This window comes from Tachysurus vachellii, chromosome 11 (genome assembly GCF_030014155.1).
Source record: "Tachysurus vachellii isolate PV-2020 chromosome 11, HZAU_Pvac_v1, whole genome shotgun sequence".
NCBI classification, from domain to species: Eukaryota; Metazoa; Chordata; class Actinopteri; order Siluriformes; family Bagridae; genus Tachysurus; species Tachysurus vachellii.
In genome coordinates this window covers 22,748,627-22,766,772 of record NC_083470.1, presented here as the reverse complement: position 1 = coordinate 22,766,772, position 18,146 = coordinate 22,748,627, and the positions used below count along the sequence as shown (strand labels likewise).

General features: G+C 38.9%; 1 protein-coding gene across 4 annotated transcripts in view; it reads right to left on the bottom strand.

The window, feature by feature from the left end:
• vps13a (vacuolar protein sorting 13 homolog A) overlaps positions 1–16,042 on the bottom strand; it is a 40,676-nt gene extending 24,634 nt beyond the window's left edge. For 2 of the 4 annotated variants that reach the window (XM_060880914.1, XM_060880915.1), the window contains exons 1-30: positions 15,817–16,042; positions 13,767–13,810; positions 13,581–13,623; positions 12,495–12,590; positions 11,936–12,037; positions 11,722–11,831; positions 11,556–11,615; positions 11,252–11,311; positions 10,203–10,283; positions 10,047–10,104; positions 9,834–9,961; positions 9,620–9,726; positions 8,353–8,524; positions 7,874–7,936; positions 7,112–7,244; positions 6,567–6,661; positions 6,200–6,342; positions 5,628–5,826; positions 5,419–5,533; positions 5,128–5,264; positions 4,652–4,784; positions 4,450–4,567; positions 3,227–3,371; positions 2,971–3,055; positions 1,784–1,959; positions 1,430–1,586; positions 1,263–1,342; positions 1,121–1,180; positions 636–828; positions 293–409 (exon numbers count right to left, since the gene is read on the bottom strand). In XM_060880914.1, coding sequence (XP_060736897.1) covers positions 293–409; positions 636–828; positions 1,121–1,180; positions 1,263–1,342; positions 1,430–1,586; positions 1,784–1,959; positions 2,971–3,055; positions 3,227–3,371; positions 4,450–4,567; positions 4,652–4,784; positions 5,128–5,264; positions 5,419–5,533; positions 5,628–5,826; positions 6,200–6,342; positions 6,567–6,661; positions 7,112–7,244; positions 7,874–7,936; positions 8,353–8,524; positions 9,620–9,726; positions 9,834–9,961; positions 10,047–10,104; positions 10,203–10,283; positions 11,252–11,311; positions 11,556–11,615; positions 11,722–11,831; positions 11,936–12,037; positions 12,495–12,590; positions 13,581–13,623; positions 13,767–13,810; positions 15,817–15,916 — 3,310 coding nt within the window. In that variant the 5' untranslated portion in view covers positions 15,917–16,042. The remainder of the gene's footprint in view (positions 1–292; positions 410–635; positions 829–1,120; positions 1,181–1,262; positions 1,343–1,429; positions 1,587–1,783; positions 1,960–2,970; positions 3,056–3,226; positions 3,372–4,449; positions 4,568–4,651; positions 4,785–5,127; positions 5,265–5,418; positions 5,534–5,627; positions 5,827–6,199; positions 6,343–6,566; positions 6,662–7,111; positions 7,245–7,873; positions 7,937–8,352; positions 8,525–9,619; positions 9,727–9,833; positions 9,962–10,046; positions 10,105–10,202; positions 10,284–11,251; positions 11,312–11,555; positions 11,616–11,721; positions 11,832–11,935; positions 12,038–12,494; positions 12,591–13,580; positions 13,624–13,766; positions 13,811–15,816) is intronic. The other 2 variants (XM_060880917.1, XM_060880916.1) reach the window with 1 other exon arrangement.
• Between the last annotated feature and the right edge of the window lie 2,104 nt (positions 16,043–18,146).

The following is an 18,146-nucleotide window of genomic DNA, read 5'->3' as shown; positions in this document are numbered from 1 at the left end:
ACGTATGTATGTGTGGGCGGAGCTATCAATACAGGGGTGGTACCCATTTGTTTTAGGGGCGTGTTTGTTTTGGTGATTTTATATGTCAACATTGGCTTTCAAAAATTGGAGACCCCACCTTTAATATTAATATAAAATTACTTCTGTTTTAAAGCTGAAAAATATACAATTTACGTCCTTTCTGAGATCACGGTTAGGGGTAAATTAATGATCAGCTGTAGACATTTATAATAAATATAAGTAGGTACATATGTTACATGTGTGTGTCTGGTGTGAGTGTGTGTTTTTGTACCTTCTATACTGATTTCAGAGATTCTGGCTTTCTCTCCTCTGATGAAGACCTTCAGACAGGACAAATCTGCTCTGATGTGCAAATTAACCACATCTTCAAACTTTGACTTCTTTGTAGCTGCAGTAAGGAGGAGGAACAAACATAAATCGTGAGAACAAAAGAGGACTTATTAAAAAAAAAAAAAAAATTATTTAAATTGAAAACGAAAAAAAAAAAAATCAGGAAAGCCGAGTAACGTAATGGAGTCTCAACAGCAATACAAGCCCAGTGAAACCGATGTATAATGCATTATAACTACACAAATCTCCTCTGATACTGACAGTCTGAATTAAAGCAACATTACAGGATTTCTTGGCAATTGTGGACTCCTCTTTCTTCTCCTCCTCGCTGTCTCCTTCTCCATCATCATCCTGTTGGGGTGCAGGCTGCTCAACAGGCTCCTCCTTCTTGCTAGGAGGAAGGAGGCTGTTCAGGAAGTTCATAGAGTTGAGCAGGGCTTCAGTGTGGAGGTGCACATCCAAGGAGGAGAAGTTAACCTGTGATTTACAAAAAAAAAAAAAACAATTTATAAGAAATATATAAAAAAAAAATATATATATATATATAAAAAGAATTAATAATAAATAAATGAAATATATATACACGTGTGTACACACATTTTATATATTTCTGGTACTATATATATATATATATATATATATATATATATATATATATATATATATAACATACATTTTACATACATTTATATACACAACATTCCAACTGACCCATGTTTCAGCACAGCTTCCAACATCTTAAGAACTATTTTCGTAACCAGGTGCTTACCTTGATAAGTTGCTCTGTGTTGTTATACTGCGATTTAAAATCTGGTGCGTTCTTGTCCGCCTAAAAAAAAAGAAGAGACAGATTCTAAGTGTGAGTACTCGGTTATCCTAATCCACCAAACGTAGTACCAGAAAGCACTAACCTTAATGTACTCCAGTGTGAGCAGGTCGTCCTCCGTGTTATCTAGTGTGGTGATGAGGTGAACCTTTTTATCTTCTCCATCTTTAAACACAAAAAGACAAATACATCTTTCTGAAAAGGGTGATTATGACAACAACAACGTACGTGTGTGTGTTTGGGTGGACATACCCTTGTATTCTGAGCACTCCAGGCAGATTTCCCGCAGAAAAGTGTTGGAGGACATATCAAAGGTGCGCACTTTCAGCTCTGTGCCCAGACCCTCGATTTCCAGACGCAGGACCGGAGCCTCAGAGCCTTCTGAAAGGCGGCATAACTGGACGGACAACTACAGAAAATAAAGAAAAGGAAAAACTCTAAGGAAGTAATTCTCTACTTGAAAATAATAAGGAGGTTCTTCCAGGAGAGTACAAGGAGAAATAAAAAAAATCCTACTTTCTTTAAAATAAATTAAAGGAAATAAATGACGAACATCGATGGACAGATTTGTACATAACATGCTAAAGAATGATAATGTTTTCACACCATGTTTATCTCAAAATTCAGCAGAAATTCTGTCATGTTCTTCTTGGGGTCATGTTTCACCATCGCCTTCCTCTTTACAGAGGTTGATCTCTCTAGGGAGCCAGCGCTGGCTTCGAAGAACGGCAGGTCCTCAATTGGTGAACTGGGTGCATCGAAGAACAAATCCTCCTCCGATCCTGATAAACACACACGCGGAGACACAATTTATTGTACACTAAAATACCCAACACTCTAAATATCCTACAGAGCATCATCAAATAAGTTATTAAAAATGATAAGAATATGCCATCCAACAAAATTCAGTGACCACGTAAGGAGGAGAAGCAACAGAGTGGTTAAGAATACGTCTGAAATGTCTAGAGAGATTCACAGATTAGACAGGAGAAGAAACTATAAACAAGAAATGTCTGTAAGGGTGTCAGAGTCATGGTTGTGTCATAATCCTTCCACTATTTCTAATGGTGCAACAGGATGTTGAAAGGTTGGGAAATATTTAAGTAATCAAACCTAAGCTGGTACATTTCCAGAACTGGTTTTGATAGCTCCTTGCTGTTTGTTCAGCCATGTTCTCTGACAGACCCACAGGAACAGGTGTAGCAGTGGTTCCAACAAATTATGTGACTTCTAATACACTAAAACTGATTTACAGGTGTCACAACCATTCATTCATTCATTCATTCATCTTTTACCGCTTATCCGAACTACCTTGGGTCACGGGGAGCCTGTGCCTATCTCAGGCGTCATCGGGCATCAAACAGGATACACTCTGGACGGAGTGCCAACCCATCACAGGGCACACACAAACACACATTCACTCACGCACTCATTCACTCACGCACTCACACACTACGGACAATTTTCCAGAGATGCCAATCAACCTACCATGCACGTCTTTGGACCGGGGGGGAGGAAACCGGAGTACCCGGAGGAAACCCCTGAGGCATGGGGAGAACATGCAAACTCCACACACACAAGGTGGAGGCGGGAATCGAACCCCGACCCTGGAGGTGTGAGGCAAACGTGCTAACCACTAAGCCACCGTGCCCCCCGGTGTCACAACCACAATTTTGCAAATTATATTAACTTTTCTCTCTCACAATATTAGATATAAATCATGCTTGACTGACATCCTTCTATCCAGCTATTCTATGTGCATATGTGTGTGTGCTTGTGTGTGTGTGTCTAACCTGAGTCAAATATTATTGAGGAGCGCAGATCAACCAAAGCTGGTTTTCTGGGGGTCAGCTGAGGGGTGTCTCTTGGTTTGAGAACCTTAAGACGTACAAAGGAAACACATTGTCAGACATATGCATAAGACTACATAAACCACACACACACACACATACACATATATACACACACATGCCCTCACTTGTCATGCAGCAATAATATTAAACAAACACTGCATACTAACTGAAGGTGCAGTTAAACACACACACACACCTTGGGTGTAGTTTGCAGAGCGGCAGTCCGAGGGGAGGGCCGACTCTCAGGCAGTGGAATGCTGTTGATTAGCTCTAGGATGCCACGGACTTTGTCGTCGGAGATGCGAAGGGAGAGCAGGCGAAGCTCGCCAAATATCTTAAACCTACCAGGCAGGAAATCAAAAACAGTTCCACATCATTACATCATTAATGACTGAAAAACAAAACCACCTGAAATTACTATCTGAATTAATAAACAGCATGAGCGCCACTCTAGGGATTTGTTGGTGAGGGTTGGGGGTTTGTTCATTGTGATACATACTGAAAAAAAAAAAAAAAATCGATAAAAATATTAAAACCAAAACTGGTCTAATTCTATGTTTTCTTCTGGGCATTAAAATCCGCTGGAAACACTTGTTTTCTACAAACGTTAAACAAACATTTGCTTAGAGAAACTTCACCAAAACAAATACTAGATTATTCTTCTTTATTAAATAAGTTAAAGGTGCGGTGCACGATGTTTGAAAAATGCTTCAGAAAACTGAGTCGGGCCGACTAACAAAACAAAGGTGTAGCCAATGAGCAGAAAGGGGCGTGTCTTGTCAATATGCGGTGGAGAGAGTGTTCAGCGCGCATGTCTGACATTAGCAGAAAGCGATTGATACATTGACATGGCGGATACCTGCCGTTACCTCTGCCTGGGGTTCTAGGTGTTGAACGTCGTCTTCCGTGTGAAACGGAGCTAAACCTTTCGCGGTACAACACACAGTGCTACAAAAACACATTTGTATTACCATAGTATTACTCATTGAGTTCATTTATTGATAGAAATATCCCCTCGGTCAGCTGCCCCAGCAGGTTCCACCATAACAGTTGCCTGGGTTACGTATGTATGTGTGGGGGCGGAGCTATCAAAACAGGGATGACACCCATTTGGGTTAGGGGCGTGTTTGTTTTGGTGATTTCAAATTTCAGCATTGGCTTTCAAACATCGTGCACCCCACCTTTAAGGTTAAAGTTATATAGTTCATCCACCCTACGTATTCCTGTGTACCAGTCGTAAATATAAAAATTAGAACGTATAGGGATGAGAACTAAAAAGCTTGCATCTAAAACTACCCTCAAAAGAGCGCTGTTACAGAAAAAACAAAATGACTCAACATTCACCAACCGATCAGAATGGTAAATGAAACAGCATTGTAGGACTACATTACTTGGACATGTCAAGGACAGCACTCTTACTTTGGCATCCTTGAGTCAGTAACCACCATTGCTCTGCTGAAAACCACCTTCAAGTCAACAGGCTCCAGAATATGAAGGGAAGACTGTCTGAGCTTCCGAGCCTTCTGCCAGTCTCCATCTGTAAAGAACTCAGCCACTGAGTTTTCTGAACCGTGTGTATAAGAATGTGAGATTAGGCGGATGGAACGGATGGAGTTCATACCTGGTTTAGAATATAACAACTGCAGGCTGGTGAGTTGGACGTCAAAGCTGTCATAGGCTCGAGACATGATGTCCTCGATGGTGTGCTTTCCCACCGAGAGCTGTGGCAAATTGGCCCTGCTCTGACTCGACATCTGCATGATGCATGCTTATGATGGTTAGGAGGACATTTCTTAAAATATTCCAGGTACGTCAGCTTCTATAGGCTATATCGTATAGTTATTTTCCTGACTGCATACGTAATAGCAAGGACACAAATGTAATTTTGTGAATCACAAATTTGTAAATCTGCATAAAACAATAAAAGATCGCAGCCCCATATTTCAGATTTGAATCTAATGAATTCAGACCTAATAAACCTAATAATTTTCATTATGATGCTACAAACCACAGTCTATTATCACTGAACATGCTGCAAAAAGTATCTAAAACAAACAAATAAATAAATAAATAAAGTAGAATGTGGCAGAACGTTACCTGAAAGTGTCCAAGATCCAGAATGATAAGGTTGTGCTTGGGGTCGTAGAAGCCCATTTGGGGCACGATCACATAGGAGGCCATCAGGTTGATCTTCAGGTCAAGAACTTTCTGTGTCTCGATGATGTACATGAGTCCTACATTAAAAAAAAAGCACTTTGTTTTCTATTTCTAGGGTTGCTTTGGTTATTGTACGAAGCATAACAAAGCCCGTCTGGGATATAAAAACACACGGTGCAACAAAGCTCTATTTTTAACTATTCACACAATGTACACTGCGCAAACACACACCGGTTGAGGTTCTGTCTCTGAACTGCTCCAGCTTCGTGCGGGTAGCGTTAGTCAGTTCGTCCAGCTGCAGGTCGTTCGGAGGCATGAAGAACGCTGACATGTTATTCACTGTCATCTACGGAGAGAAAACAAATAAACACACGTTAGAAAAAAATAAAAAAAAGAATAACAGAACTGACAATTTCTTTATTAAAATTAGTCTCACTCACTGCATCATAGATGATCTCCAGTGGCTGCGATTCCACATGCAGTCTCTGATCTGCCTTGGCATCCAGTGGGTTGGTCTCAAACATCAGGCTGAGCAGAGGCTTGTCTTCCTCCACCGCACGTCGAGGGGAAAGCAGCGTGGGAGCGACGCCATTTCTCGAGACACCGGTAACTTCAAATGAGGACAACTGAGCCGTGATCCTGATTAGAAAAACAACAAGAGGTCACCTACAGAAGAGATACGATATGATAACTGTTTAAAGCTAATGGATATAAACTTTGCAAACATCTACAGTGGAACATTTCACGGTACTATTTAGAAGACTTTTGTCACATATACATTACAGCACAGAAATTCTTTCTTCGCATAGCCAACGCTAGATGTTGGGGTCTGAGCGCAAGGTCAGCCAAGGCCCCTAGCCCTCACTGCTCAAGAGGCCTTGCTCAAGGGCCCAACAGTTAACCCAGAGCCTTAACCGCTAGAACCAACACTGCCCCAATTTATTAGATATCTTGTGCTGTTATTACTGTAGAATAAACTGAAAAGAAAAGGAAAAATAAGAGAAGAGGTTACATTATAGCCTGAGCGGAGGATCTCTGTGTCAGCATGGTTCTCAGGTCGATAACGGACAGTTTGATAATCTCTGGCTTTTCTTTGCTCTCTTTAATGGACACGGACATGCTCACCAACTGGAACCGAACCTTCATGTCTTCAAACTGCAAAACATCAGTGTGCTTTAGTATGAAAAATGGTGCTACCTTTTTTATGAGAAATTTGTAAGGCATAATTACAGTTTAGCATTTAAAATCCATTATGTAGCTATAAATAATGAATGATCGTAATTAGGGTTACATTATCCAGCACTCAAGTAATCAATGTGTAAAATTTTAAGCATTAAATTTAGTTTCGTTTCTGAAAGAATGGACATAAAAACACTCACATTTTTGGGCAGATTAGGATTTACAGCTGTCTCGCTGTATCCAATGGCAGTGTAGAGTTTGGCTTTCTCCGCTGAAGTCATCAGTGTATCAAACCCTGGCATTGAGCAAGGACAACATCAAGCACCAAGATTACATCACACAGGTTTAAAAGTAGACAATAACGTGTCAGAAAGTGACAAAATACCTCGTCTGGTATCTCAATATCTTAATTCTGCAGACCTAGAATGCTGACATTCGACACTTCTTTTAAAAATTCCAAATGACCGTCCCCTCTCAAATAATTTGTCCCAAAATTACACACATTTTTATGTGTTTATGTGAAATATCCATCAATCAGGTTCCTGTGATTTGGTTGAAATGTTAAAGTAACCGTATGAAAATGTGAACAAATAGTAAGCGCATTACTATAAACATTGCACCTGGTACTACGGTCAGAGATGCTGTTGAATTAACACCAGTCAGAAATAAGAGATTATCATAAAGAGGAGTGGGTGTGAATTGATGTATCAGTATTTGTTTAGTGATTAGTGACTGTGTTCAGTACCTCCAGGTTTGATCTCTTTGGTCGGAGCAGAGCTGTCCCCAGACCAGTTCCACATCCAGCCGAACCAGCCCTGCGACTGCTCCTCCTCCATCTTTAACCCAGGCCGATAGATCCTCAGGCCAGCTTTAGAAGCCTGGAGCAGCAGAAATGGATGGATATAAAATAAAATAAAACAAAAGACTGCATAGTTCATAATACTTAACGAGCAATGCAGTGTTAAAGGTGGGGTGCACGATGTTTGAAAGCCAATGCTGAAATTTGAAATCACCAAAACAAACACGCCCCTAACCCAAATGGGTGTCACCCCTGTTTTGATAGCTCCGCCCACACACACATACGTAACCCAGGCAACTATTATGGCAGAACCTGCTGGGGCAGCTGGCCGAGGGGATATTTTTATCAATAAATTAACTCAATGAGTAATACTATGGTAATACAAATGTGTTTTTGTAGCACTGTGTTGTACCGTGAAAGGTTTAGCTCCGTTTCACACGGAAGACGACGTTCAACACCTAGAACCCGAGGCAGAGGTAACTGCAGAGGCTAATTTTTAGACATGCGCACTGAACACTCTCTCCGCCGCATATTGACAAGACACGCCCCTTTCTGCTAATTGGCTACATGTTTGTTTTGTTTGTCGGCCCGACTCAGTTTTCTGAAGCATTTTTCAAACATCGTGCACCGCACCTTTAAGATGTCACAGTTATGTGTATGGTATAAAATTCAAATGAAAGAGTGCATGTAAAATAAACCGTACACTACCTCCATCTCGGCTTGTTGTCTCGCGAGTGTGATGTTAAAAATATCCAGGCATTTTTCTGTCTCCTGTAAATGAGATTAAACGGAAGAAGCTTATCGAGCTTAATTTGGCTTCTGGGGTTTTTCCATTAGAGGTACAAAGCTAATATAACTCAGTAACATTAGCCACTTAAAATGTCTTTGTCAAGTGGTTTAAGAAACAGTGACAAACACAAACACAGATTCACTGTGCATCTAAACGTGTATTTAAATAGACCTTATTAGCCTGTAGCTTAGAAAAAAAAGAAAATAAAACACTAATGATATCAAAAGTGACTGTAGAATTATAGTTAGTGGATAATTAGTGGTTAATTAATCCTCCTTTCTCTAACCTCATACTCTACACTTCCTTGCTCCTGAACACACACACTAATCAAAATGTAAAACCAATAAACACTTCAGAGCAACTGTAAGAAAGCTGTTTTCCAAGTTGTCCCATTTACCTCCAGTTTCTTCAGCAGGGTCTCTGCAGGCTTCTTGCTGGTGATCTTGGTCTTATAAAGCTCTTTGCACTGTTTTATTTGTTGCCGATGGCATTTGATGTGCTTCCAAGACCACATGTGCAGGGATGGTTTTACGTTCACCTCCAAGATGCCCTTGATGACATAACGCCACCTGGGAAACAGGTAAATAATAATAAAAAAAAACTCATACAATAACCGGAGAAAACTCAGATATCATAAATAATAAAAACCAGTCATTTTAAATGCTAGACTGTAATTAACAATCAGGTTCCTGTGATTGGTTGAAATGCAAAAGCAACCGTATGAAAATGTGAATAAATAGTAAGTGCATTACTATAAACATTGCACTTGGTACTTCGGGCTCACCTTTTTTTCCCACAATTTTAATGAGACTAATAAGTAGGGTTGGGAACCGAGAACCAGTTCTTATTCAGAGCCGGTTCTGTTTTTTAAAAGGAACCGGAACCGCACAGAATTTTTAAGTTTCGGTTCCAAACGCGGTTCCAATGTGATGACGGGCAAAGCGCTGGGAGCGGTCACTTTAAATAGCCATGTCTTACCTCATGAATATTAATTGTTTTACAGTCACGCAACCAAATTAACGCAGCTTACCACAGAAATCAGTCACTCGTGCTGCTGTGCTGAGGTACGCTGTGTGTTAAACATGTCTAAAAAAACGTCTGGATTCATTTCCAAAGCTACAACAATAAAGCAAATCTCCCCCCTATGAGAGGGTTTTCTCCACAGCTGGAGATACAATAAGCCAGGAAAGGTCTCGTCTTCTCCCAGAGAAAGCAGACATGTTAATGTTTCTTCAGAAAAATTGCTAGCTGTTTTTCTAAGTTATAATTCTGAATTATGTTGGATTTATTTCAATTTAAATTGATATGAATTGAAATGCTCTGTTTAAAATATTTAAAGAGTGATTAATAAACACAAACGGAATTGTTTAAGTTTTGTGCATTATTTTTCACATTTCTTTTATTATGGAATCGGAATCAGAACCGGGAATCGTAAGGCAGAACTGGAACCGGAAAATTTCTTTTGATACCCAACCCTACTAATAAGTAATGCCGCTCAGTGCAGTGGTTAAAGACTAAACCATACGGTTGAAGAATTGAAATGTATTCAGGCCGACTTAGAAATAAGTTTGTTAATCACTCACTTAAAAGAAACTGAAAAAAAAAAGTGGATTCGTGACGTATGTAAATAAAAAAATAAAAAAAAGGACTGTAAGAACCCTTACCATTGGTATGCATTGGTGTGGACAGGCACATCTGGGCGATACTTCCTGTATGGAAGATTACGTGACATCATATCCACAGAGCCCAATAGCTCCAGAATGCTGACATACTGCAGATGAAACAGAGCAGACAGTGTTTAAAGCTCATATTTTATTCATATAATTCAAGCTCCATATAACTAAACAGAAGTAAATCTCTCTGGCAGCTTTTATTCACCTGTGGCCTGCTGAGCTCCACAGCCACTTCAGGCAGGTTGACCACAAGATCCACCTTTGGCGAGGAGAAGTCCACATCCGAGCGAGGGTTCATACGAAGCTTAGCGTTGGCCGATATCGGACGGAAAACTGAACAAAGCAAAAGAGGAACGAGTCACGAAAGTCTGAAAACTACATCCAAGAAAAGATCAATTATACACCAGCAGCCACTCACTAAATTGATAGTCATGAGGGATGGAGTTCTGGACAGCCACATTTTGCTGCAGGTACCGCTAAAAAAAAAAACAAGCCATAGAGAGAATAAGAGTTACATTTTTATTTTCCTCTTTGTGTAATTTTCCATACAAGATATTATAAAATGATGTCTTACCAGGGCTTCACTAGCAGAGTGAATCGAGTAAAGTTCTGAGTTCACGTTCCAATAGGCAAAGAGATTATCCAGACGGACAAGCTGAATAAAGCAAAACGCGATTAAGACTGAATTAATACACCTGATGACTTTGAATGATCAAATCCGATTGGTCAGATTCTAATTCATATATCACAAATCACATGTTTATATTAATGTGCTCTAATACACTGTCACCTCTATAGTAGTGACCTGTTTACAGGGACTTTATCATCTATACCTAATAATAAAGGATACATTAGAAGACATGTTGTATAAATCTATTAGCTAAAAAATAAATACTGATGATTTCTGTAAAGAGCTGTTTATGAAATAGAATAATTTAATAATAATGGAAGGAGTCTCTAATGTCAAAACACTTCATAACGCTGGAAAGTCTTCATACCTGCTGAATGTCTATCTATCTATCTATCTATGAGATATATCAAATGGTCACGCTCTTTTTGATTAAACAGTCTGTCATAAACCGGCTTATATACTGACACTGAACATATCCAACAGTGTTTATGCATCTTTCAACAACATGACATGTTTCCACAGTCCACATGAATGGAATATAATAAAGTGACAGCATAAAACAGAGGCCTAGAAATCATTGACCAAACATCACTAAACCCTCCCTTCCAAATAAAGTGAGAGTAAATGGAACGAGCAGATAGTCTATAGAAGGTCTAGAGATGATTTCCTAACAATAAACAACCATAAACTGCTGGCATATTGTTGAGGATCACTTGACTGTCTGGTGGATTGGAGTCACCTGACAGGATGATAACAGTCTACATCGCAGGATTAATGTGCGTCTCTGATGTAGGACATCCAGACAAAGTCATCGAAATATTTATGATGTTAAATTAAGATGATAGAATCTATGTATCCGTAAATTAAAAATCTGGATGGTCTACCTGAATTTACACTGAACTTTTAAATATAACCCATGAGATATGAATGAGAACGTGGATTGTGCAATGTAGATGCAGTGTATTAAGGCTTTCTTCCTTTAGTAGGTGTACCTTGAAAAACAGCTTGGATGTCTCATCCAACAGGCAGGGTTTCCAGTTTGCGTCTGCGGTCTGCAAAGGGAAAAAACAGATTTCATAGAGGAAAAAATATCCCCTACTGCAGATAGGCCACCTATCTGCCATCTTAGCTCTTGAATAAATATATAAAATACACCTAATCAAAATGATAGATTTCATTTACAACATGTCACTTATGCTTCAACAGTTTTTATTTATTTATTTACACTGAACTGTTTTTCACTTGCAGTGGAAAAACAAAGGGGAAAAAAAATTAAAAACCAAAAATTTTTCCTACCTGAAGACTAAGGTTTTGTAGAGACACTCCAAACGAGAGAGGCGAATTCTGATTGGTGATCTGTGATGAACAAAACAAAACAAAAAAAAAAAAAACTGCATGTTGAACAAAGAAGCTAAAAATAAAAGCAGGAAACAAAATGACATTAGTGAAAAAGAGTACTTACGCTATCTTCGTAGCGAACGTGAATATTGGAAATTTTCACCTGCAGGTTTTTAATCACCTGCGTGACCAATTTCTCTACAAAAGTGTCTTGCTTTTCCGTATTGGGATTTTCTGCACTCACAAAGTAAACAGGGTTCAAGCGTGAGTGACTGTGTGGATTTTTTATTTTTATTTTTATTTAAAATCTGAAAGAGAGTTCGAATCCACATCCTAACCTTGCTCTGCAGCTTTCAGTTTAGTTTCCTCGATCCTCTGAAGCTCCCGCTGTCGCGCCTCCTGCAGCTGCTTCTCCTCCTTTTCGGCATCATACTTTATACCTGAAGTACACAAACACACAGATTATTTATTTATTTATTTTGTAAAAACCATGGGCTAAAATTCATACCGGATCATTTCCGTATCTCTTCATTTTCACGTTCAGAGGCTGTCTGACATGCTTTAAAGCCACAGACTCCTGTGTTTACGTAATATGTGATATGCTGTAGAAGGAGATTGTAGGAAAAAAAAACCATGTTAAGGTGTGGAGAACGAATGGGATCCAAAAAAGTGCCAAAAGTTATTCAGCTGCAATATAAACAGCCAGGATATAAAGTATCCCTTAGTGGCTGGAGTTATACCGTGTTTGTGATGTCAAATGTCTTTTTAAAATTTCACTTTTGATACTGATTAGGACTCACAGAGATCGTGTTCAAGGATGTGAATGACTGCTACTGCTTCAATCAAATATATACAGTGTGTTAGATCTGAAACATAGGAGTGAATAGCAGCTCTTACTGGCCGTGGGGACGATGAGCAAGTAGACCTCATCCAGCGTGGCCTCCACTGACTGCGTGTACAAGTTCTTCCAGGGGATCTTCAGCTCCAGGCGACCTGATGGATCCGAACATCACAAAACATTTTAGATTATAACATTTAGTTTACTAGTTATACTAAACAAAAGTAGAATTGTTGATATTGACGGATATGGAATAAGTCTCCGGTGTCAGTTTGTGAAAGTTTTTGGCTGTGGAAAATTAAAAACATTTTTTTGCTATAAATGGATAAAGTTAAAAAGTAAATGTAAATTTTTGCCTAATTGCTGTGGTTACAGACAAAGAATGCTCATCTTTATCAGGAAGACGATCGACTTCTGTTTTTTTTATTTTTTTTATGGGTCCACGAAAGGATTTTTGGATGAGACACACCGCCATTACTTACTAGCAAACTATACTCTACATTCACACTAGCAAGTGACGAGTGGTTTGTGCAGCTTGGAGTTTTTCTCTTGTGCGTGTTTAGTGACTGTTGTTTGGATAAATACACTGATTAGTGTTTTCTGTAGCTTTGTTAATAAACTGTAGTAGCATTATATACCTCAGAAAGCTAATCAGTTTAACCCAAATTCAATAACCAGAGTAAAAAATGAGTTGCAGATACTCTCACCAGATGCGAACTACGATTAAGCTACTTCTTTTACAGCTTCTTAATAACGCCTCGATATGCACTTAACGATAAGATGTCTATAAAAGGTTAAGATAAAACCATGACTTTTCTTTTTCTTTCATCTTTACGCATCAAACCAAAAATAGGAACTAACTGTACAGTATGTAGAAAGTAAAGTCACAAGTGGGGAACTGACAAAAACATCTAACTATTTAAGCCATAGGTTAAATGTGAGGAAGAGTTTAAGCCAGTCGTTTGGATGATGTCATTTAACCGTGTTATACCTAATTTGCATAAAAGTCTAAACTGGAATAGAGCTTGTGGTGCTGTCGATGAAATCGCTTTGTGATCAAAGGGAAAGCTTCACAGCTTCTGTGCAAAGTTAAAGCTGAAATGTGAGAATATTAGCTGCCTCGAGAGTTCGTGATATTGACTCACCTATATGTCCCGCTTTGACTTTAAAAGGAATGTCCAGCTGACTCTGATATGCAAAGACAAATCGGTTAAATAAACCATTTACATCGATTTGAATTGAAATGCATTTCAGTGAGGCAGCACAGATAGCACACGCCCAAACATAGGCTGTCAAGATACTGTACTTTTCAAAAATGGCCGACAACTTACCAAGGCATTTTCCTTTATTTCCAGATTCCGCAGAATGGCATCACCTACAAAAGACAGAACAGTCCTTTAGGCACCGCAGCAGGTGACGATAAAATACTGAAATATCATCACATCGTCGTAGAAGCGTGCCAACATCCTAAACACAGCTCACAGCATAAATTCTCTTTGTTTCAACATGCACAATAAAAAGCCTCCGGTAATTTCTGCATTATTAATGAGCATATTTACTACACAGTGACTTAGTTATAGAGTCAGGCTGTCATAACAAATTTACTACACGATGTACCCTGTCAAAGATAAGCGATTGCAAAACATTTCCTTTGCTTTCCGCGGATGTCTTATTAAAATGTGCAGAGAGAAAACACCGCTTATCTACAAAAACATGTGATCGCTTTGCACACGATGAAAAGTTCTGAGGTAACAAAGCAAACCTCAAGATGTCTTTATGGAATTATCGCTTTTGTCCTCCCAGATAAAATAAAGTAACCTGTTTGTAGGTTAATAATAAACACCAACAAAAGCTGCTACATAGTAGGTCTGGGTCACGTGACGATATTATACAAATAATAATCCCAGTATTCTGAGAGAACGATGGGTCTCAGCTGTAGTTTTGACTGACTCTATTTCTCTGGAAGTTAAAAGTCAATATTTGTATTTGATGTTCCTTGGACTTTTGAGCATGCTAATCAGGACTGACATGACACCATCGTTTTGACGTCCATTCATATGATTGTAATGTCTACGATACTGATTGGTGTTCAATGGTCATCAATGTTACTATAGTAAGGATCGAGATAAAGACGGTCAGAAAAAGGGACTGAAAAACATGAATAATTGATAACAGTCTTGAGTCTCAGCACTTTGTAAGAGGAAATTCTTCACAACAAACTGAGCACTTTATGTTTCTTTGACATTACAAGACAGAGAAACAATTTCAAGACAGAGAAATAAAGAGAGCTCACTGAGAGAGAAACATATCACTCGCATTTATAACATAACATATCTGGATGAACTTTTTGAATGCTGATTATTTAACAGCCCATTTTCAATATGCATATATATATCAAAGCAAAAGGTATAAGCTGATATCTGAGAGTGACATACTGTCATTAACCGTCAGGGATCGAGTCGTCTCTCTCTCTCTCTCTTTCTCTCTGCAGGCTTGTGCTGCCAAGTTATGCAAAACATCAGGGCTGCAATGTCCACGCTTTAGGTTCACATGCAACATGAGATATTCTTTGCATAAAGAACATCAGTGAATCAGACTGGAATATAGTATAGGTCTGATCCAATCCGATGCTGATTCAACGTTTCAAGTTTAATCCTGATAATAGTTGTATTGCTTATGAGATATCTTTAGGGGTCTTTTGATAAGTCATCTGGTAGACATATAAAGTAAAGAGCAGGAATCTAGAAGCTTCTCAAAAACCATGCAATATATTCAAGCATGGCAGAAACATACAAATGAATCCCAACTTGACATATACACACACACACACACACACACACACACACACACACACACACACACACACACATACATACATACATACATACATACATATATATATATATATATATATATAGGGATTCCCATTACCATAAAAACTAACTAAAGAAATAAATTGGAAACAAATGATTTCTTTCACTTTTGCAATTTTCCGAATGAAACAAACAAAATTTATAGTGGGTTACATTCCAAATGCTTCCATACCTTATCGACAAGTGCACTAGATAGTGTGCACGAGCCATTATTGAGAACCCTAGGTAGTGCGCGTGGGCAGGTAGTAAAAATCTGTTTGGTATTCGACCACAGCTACAAGCTAACTAACGTCAATTACAACACTGGCTGTGTGTCCCAACTTAAGTGTTCATGAACTTGACACGCATCAGCCAGCTAACTAACTAACTCACTCACTCACTCACTCACTCGCTCGCTCGCTCGCTCACTATCAGGGTTGCTAACAGAATTAGCATGCTGTCTGAGACACAACATATGAGAAGCACAGCGCTAATGTTAGCTGTGAAGGACGCGACTGGCAGTGTTTACCTCCCCAGATGCCCAGCTTGAGTTGGGAGCTGTCGAGGTTCACCACGTAGTCCCCAAGGAACCTGTTCAGGACGTCCACCACCAGCGACTCGAACACCATTTTACTTGCTATTCACACACGCAGCGCCATGTTTCCTTCGGTTTCGGATTGAGATAACTGCACCCGTTTTCTTCTCCCCTGAAGCTCAGCCAGACCAGTTTCCTGAAATAAACATGTATTAGAGGAGAGTAGGGAGGGACCGCGTGCACACACTGAACAGCGACGTCACGGAGAGAGACACGCACGAGCGCCATCCGGAGGCAACAGCGGGACAAAGCGCTGACCTGAGTTCGGGTTTCTTCGGGATTTTCCGTTGGAGCGGTGTGACGTTTTTTAGTTCTTTTTTGTTTCAGGGGTTCTGTGGTAAATGAGTGAATGTTCTTTACACGATTTTTGTGGTGAACGTGTTAATGTTACAAGATTTTTGTGGTGAACGTGTGAATTTTACAGGATTTTTGTGGTGAACGTGTGAATTTTCCAAGATTTTTGTGGTGAACGTGTGAATTTTCCAAGATTTCTGTGGTGAACGTGTGAATTTTACAAGATTTTTGTGGTGAACGTGTGAATTTTACAAGATTTTTGTGGTGAACGTGTGAATTTTACTGGATTTTGTGGTGAACGTGTGAATTTTACAAGATTTTTGTGGTGAACGTGTGAATTTTCCAAGATTTCTGTGGTGAACGTGTGAATTTTACAAGATTTTTGTGGTGAACGTGTGAATTTTACTGGATTTTGTGGTGAACGTGTGAATTTTACAAGATTTTTGTGGTGAACGTGTGAATTTTACTAGATTTTTGTGGTGAACGTGTGAATTTTACAGGATTTTTGTGGTGAACGTGTGAATTTTGCAGGATTTTTGTGGTGAACATGTGAATTTTACAGGATTTTTGTGGTGAACCTGTGATTTTTACAGGATTTTTGTGGTGAACGTGTGATTTTTACAGGATTTTTGTGGTGAACCTGTGATTTTTACCGGATTTTTGTGGTGAATTTTTGACTTTTTACAGGATTTTTGTGGTGAATTTGTGAATTTTTACAGGATTTTTGTGGTGAATTTGTGAATTTTTACAGGATTTTTGTGGTGAATTTGTGACTTTTTACAGGATTTTTGAGGTGAATGTGTGAATTTTTACAGCATTTTTGTGGTAAATGTGTGACTTTCTTCAGGATTTCTAACTTTTTACAGGATTTTTTGTGGTGAATGTTTGACATTTTTGTTGAGATTGTGTGACTTTTTTCTTTACAAGATATTTCTAGTGAATGTGTGACTCCAGATCTATGACCCCTACTTGCTATGCTACTCTTCTGCCCAATAAAAGTCATACATTTTGAAGATGTAAACATTGTTGTTCCACATGTATTTTATGTAGCCATGACATGGTGAACCTCTTTACTCTTCTTTTTTTTTAATTCTTTCTCTTGCACATACTTTTTGAGTTTTAACAACCAAAGTTCTGTTCAGCATTTTGTCACAATATACAATATTTTACTCCTGATTTGACCTTTTTAACAGAGTAAATACAAACTCGTGCCATGTTTCTCCCATGGACCTTTAGAAATTCTTCCCAGTGAAGATCAAACGTCACTGATATTACAGAGGAAATATATTAAGTACATATCAGAATCAGAATCAGGTTTATTGGCCAAGTGTGTTGACACACACAAGGAATTTGGTTCCAGCTGTTTGAGACTCAAACGTACAGACATAAATAACACTATATTATACAAACTATACAAGGCAATGCAGACGATGAGATACAATATAGACAGAATGAGTATTAAATATGAATATAGAATATGAACGATCAGTTATGTACATAAAGTGTGGGAGTGCAAATAACAATATTGTGCAATATTATGCTTTTTGTACAATATATAGTAGCAGTAGTGTGAGTAATATATACAGATGATTTGATGACTGACAGTCCTGATAATGCAGTACTTATAGATATGAAGTAGTGAATATAATTATGGTGAGTTGTTGATCAGAGTGATTGCCTGGGGAAAGAAACTGTTCCTGTGTCTGTCAGTTTTAGTAAGCAAAGTTCTGTAGCGCCTGCCAGAAGGGAGGATCTGAAAGAGGTTGTGTCCACGGTGCGAAGGTTCAGTGGTGAGTTTTCCTGCCCGATTTCTGGTTCTTGTGTCATATAAGTCCTGGAGAATGGGCAGGGCAGCACCAATTATTTTTTCTGCTGTCTTTACTGTGCGTTGCAGTCTGTTCGTGTCCTGTTTTGTTGCTGCACCAAACCAGATGGTGATGGATGTGCACAGGACAGATTCAATGACTGCA